Genomic DNA, 11,677 nt, shown 5'->3' with positions numbered 1-11,677 from the left:
CCCAGCCTTTATCTAATCTATTCATACATTAATCACTGGGGGTGTGGCTGTGCCTCCCACTCATGAATAAGCTGGACAGCTTAAATATGCTAATGACACATTGAACATTTTACAGGTCATTTGCATACAGCTTTAGGACCTCATTGCTTGGGTTTACAGGCATGTAGAGGGACAATGAAGGGATAGAGGCAATGCGTTTTAATAGCAGTTCATGAAAATATATTTAACTTAGGGGGTTAATTTGCCTGACGGGTTCTCTTTAACCCCTTAAGGTATAAGGAGTGTATGAAGAGGGCTCACGGGCTGAGTCCTCTTCATACAAGGGTGGGGGTTTTTGCATATTGCAGAAAACCCCCACCACTAATAACCGCGGTCGGTGCTTGCACCGATCGCGGCTATTAACCCTTTCATTGCCGCTGGCAAAATCGCCGGCGGCGTTTAAAAGATGGCGGCGCGCGGGCGCCACCATCTTTATTTCGATCGCCGCGCCCCCGAACGTCATCGGGGGGCGGCGATCGGTTACCATGGTAGCCTCGGGTCTTCGTTTGACACGAGGCTACATGGCTTCTGCAGGTTCGTTACAATGAGCCAGTGGCTCATTGTAATGAATGTGCTGCAAAAATGCCATATATTGCAGTACTGTAGTATTGCAGTATATGGTAGGAGCGATCTGACCATCTAGGGTTAATGTACCCTAGATGGTCTAAGAAATAGTGGGGAAAAAAAGTTTAAAAAATAAAAAAAATTAATAAAATATTAAAAATTCAAATCACCCCCCTTTCCCTAGAACGGATATAAAACATAATAAACAGTAAAAATCACAGACACATTAGGTATCACCGCGTCCCAAAATGCCCGATCAAATGCACATCTCCGTGCACCAAAGTATGAAAAAGTTATTCACGTCAGAAGTTGGCAAAATTTTTTTTTTTTTGTACACATTCGTTTAATTTTTGAAAATGTATTAAAACACAATAAAACCTATATAAATTTGGTATCACCGCGATCGCACCGAACCAAAGAATAAAGCTGAGGGGTTATTTTGAGTGCACAGTCAAAGTCAAAAAAACTGAGCCCACAAGAACGTGCGTTTTTTAAAAATTTTTTTCCACATTTGGAATTTTTTTTCAGCTTCGCTGTACACGGCATGTTAAAATAAATAACATTACGGGAAAGTAAAATTTGTTACGCACAAAATAAGCCCTCACACAGCTCTGTACACGTAAAAATGAAAAAGTTATTGATTTTTGAAGTTGGAGAGCGAGAAATGAGCAGAAAAACCCTGCGTCCTTAAGGGGTTAAAGGTACATGGCACTGGACACAATAATTCACAAGATACAGTACAATAATCCATCAGGAGCCATTTCAGGAACTGTGCCCCAAGACCCCAGTGTGAAGCCCCCCCCCCCCTCCCCCGCCATTACATCTGGTATTTGTACCGCCAAAATGTAAAACTGAAGATAAAAGTTAAGAAAGATGCAATGAAAAGCGTGTGAATTTAGCCTTTTATCATAAACTCTGAGTACAAGGCAGATAGACACAGGGAGAGAATCCATCGATCCCTAAAACGTCTCCGGGTTTCATAAAATATAAAAAAAAAACTTGAAGGGGAGCATGAAAATATTTCAATGAAATGCTTTAAAAAGCTCAGAAAAAAAACTGATCTAAAACTATACAGGAAAAAGTTAAAAACTAAAAGGCGATTGAAGTGCTGCCCCCTCCCCCCCCCAGGATCCTGAGAACAGGGGGGGCAACCATCACCTATCATGCTGGCGTGTTCTTTAAAGGAGCCATCTGGGATTGGCAAATTCTTCCAACAACAGCGCCACCCTAGTCGACAGTAGGGATCCCGGCTCAACCTCATTAAAGGGACACAAGAGAGAAACCCCAAGCAAAAAAGGGAACAAAATATGGCGACTATTTGTTCACATTATGTTGTTGAGGATCCCTTTAACAAGGCTGAACTGCTGTATCTCCTACATACTGTGGATTAAGGTGGAGCCATTTTTTTCTGGTCCCTTTAACGGGGCCGTCCACTTTCATCAAATAATTGATATTGATTGTGTAATGAGAAGTTATACAAAATTTCCAATATACTCTCTGTATCAGTTCCTTGCGGTTATTCTAGCTGTCATTCTATAGGAAACTTCTTTGTTTACTTCCAGTGGATAAAAAACAGTTTGTTACCGACTCGTTATATCCCTGGTCAGGTGATGTAACGAACAATGCATCTGTGTGACATCGCATGACCAAGCATCTAACGAGCAGGGGATATACGAGCGGTGCACCCGTGTGACATCACATGACCAGGGATATATAATGAGCCGCACACCTGTGTGACATCACATGACCAGGGATATAATGAGCCATGAACCTGTGTGACATCACATGACCAGGGATATAATGAGCCATGAACCTGTGTGACATCACATGACCGGGGATGTAATGAGCCGTGCACCTGTGTGACATCACATGACCAGGGATATAATGAGCCATGAACCTGTGTGACATCACATGACCGGGGATGTAATGAGCCGTGCACCTGTGTGACATCACATGACCGGGAATGTAATGAGCCGCACAACTGTGTGACATTAAATGAATATGGTTAGATTTCCACAAAAAGTAAACAATGCAGCTTCCTATAGAATGACAGCAAGCAGAGATCTAGAAAACAGTGATAAATTGATACAGAAAGTATACTGAAAAATCATAACCTTTCAACAGACAAACAAGATGACTTATCTCCTAAAAGTGGACAACCCCTTTAAATATCCTTTTCAGTCATCTCTGGCAAACTTTGGTGACGGCTGATGACGATTGGGCTTCACGGATTATGGCTACATCTACTGCTGTGTGACAGATCGTTGTGGCCCTAAGCTAATGCTACACCCACACACAAAACCATCTGACAATGAATCTGAGACTGCAACGTGTCCCCCCGGGTGCTGCCGCATCACTGCCGCTCGTACATCTCCTTCAGAATCTTCATGCTCTGGGCGTAACGCTGCTGGTTCCGATAAGAAGCGTCTTTCCACCTGTCAGACACAGGTACAAGGATATAACATTGTGTGGGGAGGAGTGGCTTTGGGTCAATCACCCGTGACCTGCCCTCTCTTACCTCTGTCGGATCTTCTTCCAGCGGTTCATATTCAGGTAGATGAGAGTGGACATGCTGGGGGTGGTCTCTGCGGTCTACGAGATAATGGGGGGGGGGGGGGGATATAGCTTAATTGTAAATCTATTTGTAGGGTGTGACACTCCATTATTCTAAAGATGCTAGACAAATGTCTTTGTTCTCTTCATACACAATTACATATCACCTCCAACCACCACTAGGGGGAGCTCACAGACAACGGGTTTGATATGACACCTAAAGGGCACCTACCATCAGATTATCTGGTAGAAGATTACTACTCACCTCTCTGTCCGGTCCCTGGTTGCATCTTCTTTTAGTATAAGTTTGAATGGCTGCATGGAGTAGAAAAATAACTTTCTAAAAATATGCAAATGAGCAAAGTGCTTTGCACCACTATTTAATTTCTTCATACCCCCGACCCGACTGGCTCCGCCTACATAGTATTAAGGGAGCTGGTAATGTCACCGGCTCCATGAACACCACTTAGGCCGGGCCAGGGGAGTCCAGAGGTGCTCTGTAGTTTTGCAATTTGCATATTTTAGGAAGGTAATTTTTGTACTCAATGCAGCCAAAAGTTATACAAAAAGAAGATTAGTGAAAGCAGGAACGGGACGAGGAGTTGAGTAGTAATCATCAGGTAATCTGCTGGTAATGTCCTTTAAAGGGGTTTTCTTATGAATGAATGTGAAAGTTGATGAGACCAGATACCAGGAGCAAGCGCTGAAGACACATAGTTGTACAGCTGCACTCACCATGTTGATATTGAGGGGCTCCTCTTCTCGGGGGATGGGTGACGGGATCCTCAGGTTGATGGGATCTCCAGTTTCACTAACCGGGCACGCAGATGGCGGAGGCATGAGATAAATATTCTGAGAACTTCCATTCACTACGTCGCCCTGAAATTAGAAGGGAAATCCAGTAAAGAAGTAGGGACACCCCACGACTCCCTGCATGTCTCAGTCCTACATATCACCATATGTCTGCACAGCCTTATGGTAGTGACTGAGATGAAGGGACAGAGTTACTCTACCTCTTCTGATGGTGGAGGTGTTGGAGGGGGCTCCGGGGCTTTGGTTCCTGGAGAATTACGTAGCCAGGCTCGGCAGACGGGGTACAGGGGAGTCTCTTCTGAAAACTGGGCCAAGTCCACACTCCGGTCAAAGAGACGGATGACAAAAGTGTCTGAAGAAGAGGGTTTAAAAATTTTTTTTTTGTTTGTTTTAGAAAAATAAGCAGTTTAACACTGTAGTAAAGTAGTCATGTGATATCAGATTGGTGGTGGTCCGTCATTGTATAGTTCTGGGTATCATTGCAGGACCTTCACCGATCTCATACTGATGGATAGGTCATCAGGACACAGAGATAAGCATAAGATCCCTTGATCACTAGTGAAGTGAATAAAGTCACACCTGTGCACCAGCATTTTATTCCTGCAGTCATTGGGGTTCCCAGTGGTCAGACTGCCAGCGATCTGACACTAACCTAAAAAGGAAATCTACCATGCCGGGATCACCTAAAAAAAATGTGTGTTATAAAAAGCAACCCGGAACGCTGGGATGAGAATTCCGGTGGTCTGGGCTGCTAATTATTCATGCCCCTCCCCCTCTCAGAATTCACACCCCTTGGGTGGGGGGTGAATAATTAGCAGCCCGCCATGCTGGACAGAGTCTCTTATTACCAACACTGCCATTGACAGAGAGTTGTTTCCATATCCGGACAAGTAGCTGAATTAAACGTAAATTTTATTATAATCATAAATCGCTGTGCTGTATTGTAATTATGGGAAACGAAAAAAATATATAAAAACACAGTGCACCAAATGCCAAGAGCCTCCACCTGTTTCAGTTCGGTATGGAGTATAGAGGTGCTATATATATTAAGAATATACCGTGCTGCCAGATGCTCATGGACTATTGGTATTCCTAAAGGAAGCTCGGTATGGATGCTAAGTTCTCATTGGAACTGTATCAGTACTAGATAGATGTGGTTGACCAGTTGTGTGTATTACACTTGACAACCAGTGACAGGATTGTATATTTGGGAGCTCAAGTAGAGGGGCTTGTGCCGATTTGGCCCCAGATAGTAAATGGTTACCGCTAAACAGCAATACTCAGAGCGCTTGGTTTACACTGTACATCATATATATATTATATGTCAGAGTTGACCTATAAACACCCCAGAAGGGCTCCACCAGTGGTTGTGGAATAGCACTCTGGGGTGTAGTGCTGCTCACAGATTGACCTAATCGAGCCCCTGGACATTTACTGATTAGTGTTAGTAATAGGCCTAAGAAAATATCCCTGCCGGAACATTGGGTCCAATATTTGGTTTATTGGACATTGAGTCTCTGCGCTGCGGCCTGTCTGCAATTATTCTTTTTTTTTTTTGGGTGATCCCTTTCAAGATCAGAGTAGACAAGTGCCGGGATTGGGATGAAGAAGAGGACAGGTGAGTATGTGTAGTTTTTTTTTTTTTTTTTACTTTTTGGGAGTGGTAGATTTCCTTTAATGGACAAGTGTGGGACAACCCCTAAGACTGACCGGAGCCCTGGCCTTACTAGTTTTAGGCAGCACCGCTTCTGGGACTCCGTCCTCCTCTTTCCTCTTCTTCCGGCGATGGTGAGACGGGCGCACTGACGGCCTAATGAAGACCAAGGGGGAAAGAAGTCAATGAATACAATCCATAAAGCACCACGGACAGGACAGCTAGGTGACAGGTCACACCGGGGCACCCCGGCGGTAGTAGGATAAACTCCCATCTATTCTGGGAAACTCTGGATATCATCTATTGACTGTTCCCAGATTTTTATCACAAGATTTATCCAGTTTCCTCTTTTATTTAACCTCTTCATGGCTGTTAGGCTATATTCACACGATGTGCCCGCCCCTTACCATAGCCATGTATGACGCAAGGCGCGGTTTACGGGGACAGATAGGACACGTCCTATCTTTCTCCTGGCTATGGAACGGAGCCCCACGTGTGCTGCACTGTACCGCTCCCGTACAGCGCCGGGCGCTCATTGCTGTCTATGGTGGCTGTATATACGTCCCCTTAATTTACAGCAGGCATGTCTAAATAGCAGAAAACCCCAAAGAGAGAGAAGTGTTTGAGACTTGTTTAACCTCTGCCAATAATCACTGGGGTTAGGCTCTAAAAAGCCATCATACATACGATCACAGCATAGTCAATAGGACTGAAAGAAATCTCATCCTTACATTATCTGTAAAAAACCTCCAGCGTACTAAAAAGTCTGATCACCACTGACTGTGGTAATCTTCCTATATTTCATAACCAAGGCCTCCTTCCTTCAAAAATCAACTTTAATTATGCTAATAACACTGATGTACCCCCTTGGCGGTGTTGCCAAAGCCCTTCCGTTTTGTAGATTCACAGGCTGCCACACTGTGCAGGAGCACTTTCCCCTCCCTCTGTGTGAGATTACAGCAGGCAGAGGGAAGCGGGTGTTGTGCCATCATCCAATCAGAATGGTAAAGAGCACTGCTGGCAATACTGATTGGCTGAGAACATCTAATAGCCCCTCCTCTCTAAACTTTGCATTTCAGCCACATTCCAGGAGCATCCAAAGTTTTAATTAAAAAATATCAACTTACCTCTTTCCGGCGGCAGATGGAGAAGAATCTCTGTAAGAGAAAGAGGAAATGGTTTAGAATGAAAATTTGATGTAAAAATAGATAGAAATGTGTCAGGAAGCGACTTGTGCTGCTGACTCGTGGGGCTTTCTCTGCAGACACCCAAGGTTTGCACATTTTGTGGCTGGAGAAAGCAGAAGTCCTGGTTGTGACACAGCGCTCATTGTCAACGATCCCTTAAAGGACATTTACCACCAGGATCAATGACTATAAACCAAGCACACTAACATACTGGTGTGTGCCCCCTCTGGCAGGATCTGCTCGTCTTTAAGCTTCTTATGCAAATAGGTGTTAATGGAGCCTGAAGTCCCTCAGACTCATTTGCATAATTTTTAAAGCCTTTTTTTTCTTAAAAACAAGGGCATATGAAGCATAAAAGAAGAGTAGATCCTGCCAGAGGGGGCACACATCATTATGTCAGTGTGCTTGGTTTACAATCCTTCATCCTGGTGGCAGATGTCCTTTAATAAAAGGACTTTCCCATCATCAGCCACTGTGCAATGACAAGTTCTACCACTCGCTGAGAAACGATGGGCGAGTCTAGTACTGTCCTAAGTTAAAGAGGATGTACCAAGATTGATAGTTAACCCCTAACCACATCTGATTGGTGTTGGTCTGACAGCGGGGACCGCCAGGATCATGATATCGGAGCCATAGTGTTTTTGAAAGCGAGGGACATACCAGAGCGCTGTGCTTGGAAAATTCCACCAATCCCAGGGTATTAGAGCGGTAAAGCACTTGGCTCCACCTGACACTTCATTCGCTAGTGAGAATGGGACCCCTGCTCTTGTAATCAGAGGTCGGAACCTCATTGATCAGATTGTTATACCCCATCCTGTGAATAGAGGATAAGAAACTAATCTTGGTAGAAACCTTTAAAGATTGAATGTCAAGTCACTTGCTAAAACCTGCCCTAAGCAACCACTACTCACAGCTGATCATCTGTTACAATTGCGTTCAGTCTAGACACACAGCTATGCAGCCTCGGCTGCACTGTTACCCAGGTGCTTTGTACAGAGCGTTCCCTACACTAATGTACGGTAACATACTATAAGGAGAGCAGGATTTGTGATGTGTGCACAGGTGAGGTGTTGCTGCAGTGTGTCTGGTCTACGAAGTCTTGTTTGCGAGTTTTTTTTCTTACTTGCACTGGGAGTCTGTGGCAGATTTTCCGCTTTCATCCTCCATCTGTTCCCTGTAAACCGCAAAGAGCATCACATGAGATACAAGGTAAAGATGGGGCAGTGTCACATATCATTAGTTCTGCTCCCCTGGTAAGGTGCTTGCCTGGACCAGATCTCTTCTCCCTTCCCCTCTCCATTGGGAGGAGAGCAACTGAGCCAAATCTGGCAAAATATAGGACATTACCTATGTATTACGGCACGGCCGCACTTGCGGAGAGACACTCCGTCTATACACATTTCTCTAGGATGACATCAGCTGTCACACATAATCAATACAACAGTGACATCATGCATCTTACTAGGATGACATCACTGGTCAATACAAGTCTCTGTGGACCCATTAAAGGAGTTCTCTGGAGGTGAAAAAACATGGCTGCAGTCTTCCAAAAACAGCGCCTCACCTGACCATGGGTAGTGTGTGGTATTGCAACTAAGCTCCATTCATTTCTATACAGCTGAGCTGCAGTACTGGCAGTAACCATGGTCAGGTGTGGTGCTGTTTTTGGAAGACTGCAGCCATGTTTTTCCACCTCCTGAGAACCCCTTTAAGGGATGAGATCAGTGGGGGTCTCCTTTGACAAATTCCCCATATAAATTCATCACACCTCACCTGTCCACCTCACTCTTGTCCACGAGCCCCTTTAAAACGGCGTCCAGCCGATTCCGAGCGCTCGCCGACTCCAGATCTGACAGAAATATAAAGAGAAAGAAAATTTTTTACATGGGCTAACAAAACCCCAGAGTGTTCCCAGAATGTGGGGTTCCCTCGGAGAGAAGGAGCTGATGCACTTGATCTTCTCAGTACAACCCCTTTAAGAGATGACCATTGATGCAGGAGCACCAGAATGTCCCTGTGTGTCCTGACACATAGATGTACTATCCATTGTGCTTTATGGATTGAATTCCTGACACACCACAGCTGCACATATCCCAGGGGTGTAGGATTCGTAACAGTGTGTCGTTCTACCATCAGCCAGTGGAACGTGTGACAATGTCCGCTACTATGTGTGTATAACAGACAAGAGCCCAAGACCTTACCCGTCTTCTCCTCCTTCACTTTAGCAAGTGACATGGCTGCCAGCAGAGGAGGCGCTGTCCTCAGGAAGATAATATCGTACAGAGAGATCCTAAAAGAGAGACGCAAGTGTTACATGAGCGGCTGAAGAACCCAAGGTGACAGTAGGACATCATAGCTGTGATGTCACAACATGAAAAATATATGTGTGAATGACATCACCATCCCTTATGTGTCTTTCTTTGACATCATTGCAGAATATACTGTTCAATTGTGACATCACTGGTTGCCCATCTGCTTCCAAATACGGTTCAAACTAATAACCCTCATCCACATAGCTCTGCATAATGCTGCACCTCCCTATCTCTCTTCTCAGTGTATCGCCCAACCCGTGCTCTTTGATCTGCCAGTGATGTTAGATTAATCTCTACCTTAGGCTGCATTCACACGCGTTATACCCACCGTGTGCTGGAGAGGAGGTGACCCCTCCCCTCTCCATAGGAAACAGCGGCGTTTGCCACACACCAGGGAAAAGATAGAGTATGTTCGTGCCGCCATTGCCAACTATGGGGACGTATATGCAGCCGCATGTACGCCTCCAAAGACGGCCGTGTGAATGAACCCTCAATTCGAACCTCTCATGCACGTCTCCAGGACTTCTCCCGAGTTGCACCAATTCTCTGGAATGACCTTTCCTGGACTATCAGACTAATACCCAACCCCTAAAGTTTCAAACGTGTACTTAAAGGAAATCTACCATTTGCTTTTCTGCATTGTGAAGCAAACATACCATGAAAATGCTGTAGCTACACTGATGCAGAAACATATCTTGTTTAATCCCTGATCCGAGTGGTTGTGGTAAAAAAAACAATTGTAAAATTATGATAACGGGGCGCCTACCCTAATTAGGCACTCCTGCAGCATGCATAAGACTGCATCATCTCGTCCCTCCCATAAGCCATCCCAAGAGCCTGTGACATCATGCAGCTTTCCCAGTATCCTGCAGATCATTATGCTGCAATGTCATTCAAGAACTTGATAAAGCTGGGTTCAGGCTGAACCATTCATTACTTTACTTCCACATACACTGAGCTGCCTGTGCTGTGCAGACAGGACTAATCAACCGGAGCTGGATGACAGCTGGGGGATGGTGCAACGATTAATAATAATAATCTTTATTTATATAGCGCCATCAAATTCCGTAGCGCTTTACAAATCATAGGGGACATATACAACTATATTACATTACAAAGAACAAACAGTCATATGGAACAATAGGAGTGAGGGCCCTGCTCACAAGAGCTTACAGACTATGAGGATGAGGGGGTGACACAGGAGTTTACAGTCTATGAGGATGAGGAGGTGACACAAGAGCTTACAGTCTATGAGGATGAGGGGGTGACACAAGAGATTACAGTCTATGAGGATGAGGGGTGACACAAGAGCTTACAGTCTATGAGGATGAGGGGGAGACACAAGAGCTTACAGACTATGAGGATGAGGGGGTGACACAGGAGTTTACAGTCTATGAGGATGAGGAGGTGACACAAGAGGTTGTATAATGGTCCAGCCATTCTTTATAAGGGAACAATATAAAATAATTTAATAAATAATTTACTAAACAACGATGTTGCTGCTTGAACCAGCCATCAGTCGCCATCTTATTTACAGGGTCCAAGGTGAAAAAGACTGCAGAGAAGCCTGGAGCTTGGTATATATCAGCTGTTTGCCAGATAACAGATAGGACATAGGATGGATTAGTAAAGGGAGAGTTTACATTTCATGCAGTTAATGAGTGTTATAGGCTTGCCTAAAGAGATGGGTTTTAAGAGCACGTTTGAAGCTTTGGAGGGTGGGTATTAGTCTCAGAGTCTGGGGAAGGGCATTCCAGAGAATTGGTGCAACTCGGGAGAAGTCCTGGAGACGTGCATGGGAGGTTCGAATTAAGGTAGAGATTAATCTATTGTCACTGGCAGATCGAAGAGCACGGGAAGGGCGATAGACTGAGATGAGAGAAGAGAGATAGGCAGGTGCAGCATTATTCAGAGCTTTGTGGATGAGGGTTATTATTTTAAAGTGAATACGGAAGGAGACAGGTAGCCAGTGCAGTGATTGGCACAAACTGGAGGCATCTGTGTAGCGTTTGGCCTGAACGATTGATTACTTCTGCATGTCAGGGACAACACAGTGATAACAGCTGAATGATGTAATCACCCACCATGACGTCAGGTGCAGCACAGTGATGTCATCACCAGAGCACATATTTTATTCAAAGTTTCCAACCAGTGACGTCATCATTATAAATATGGTACTTCTATTTTACACAAGTGACGTCACAGTACTTGGGTTACATCATATATGCCTAATATAAAGGTATGACGTACGACAGTACGGCCAGCACCAGTGAGGACATGAGCCGCCCTGTGTTTACATGTCGGTGTTGTTATTAATGTGTTGTACAAGTAACAAATCCTAAACTGTATCAACGTACAACGTCACATACAGAGCTCTGACGTCACACACACCGGGCCGCCAGCCCTTCCCTGTTCCCCCTACTCTCCCGGTCACCGTTACCGGCTCAACTCACCTTAAAACCCGCTCCTCTACTAACTCCGCCTTCCGCCTCTCTATTGGCTAAGCTTTCTTCCCAGACATCAGATCATTGGTCATCTGACCTGCCTATCACTAA

At 44.8% G+C, this 11,677-nt stretch overlaps 1 protein-coding gene across 2 annotated transcripts; it reads right to left on the bottom strand.

Moving 5' to 3' along the window:
• Positions 1-1,441: 1,441 nt before the first annotated feature.
• Positions 1,442-11,673, bottom strand: LIN37 (lin-37 DREAM MuvB core complex component). Of its 2 annotated transcripts, none has more exons than XM_072155149.1 (10): positions 11,576-11,673; positions 9,012-9,100; positions 8,584-8,659; positions 7,934-7,984; positions 6,751-6,780; positions 5,697-5,779; positions 4,170-4,321; positions 3,892-4,035; positions 3,122-3,195; positions 1,442-3,038 (listed from the first exon to the last, which is right to left on the bottom strand). In XM_072155149.1, exons 2-10 carry the CDS (start codon positions 9,043-9,045, stop codon positions 2,957-2,959), a joined length of 726 nt encoding a protein of 241 aa, XP_072011250.1. In that variant the 5' UTR covers positions 9,046-9,100; positions 11,576-11,673; the 3' UTR covers positions 1,442-2,956. The 2 variants fall into 2 exon arrangements, with proteins under 2 accessions (XP_072011250.1, XP_072011251.1); XM_072155150.1 differs by having other exon boundaries at positions 9,012-9,097; positions 11,575-11,658.
• Positions 11,674-11,677: the final 4 nt, after the last annotated feature.

Source organism: Engystomops pustulosus, chromosome 6 (assembly GCF_040894005.1).
Source record: "Engystomops pustulosus chromosome 6, aEngPut4.maternal, whole genome shotgun sequence".
NCBI lineage: Eukaryota > Metazoa > Chordata > Amphibia > Anura > Leptodactylidae > Engystomops > Engystomops pustulosus.
Note: the sequence above shows the minus strand (reverse complement) of the source record. Positions and strands in the feature narration are given on the sequence as shown.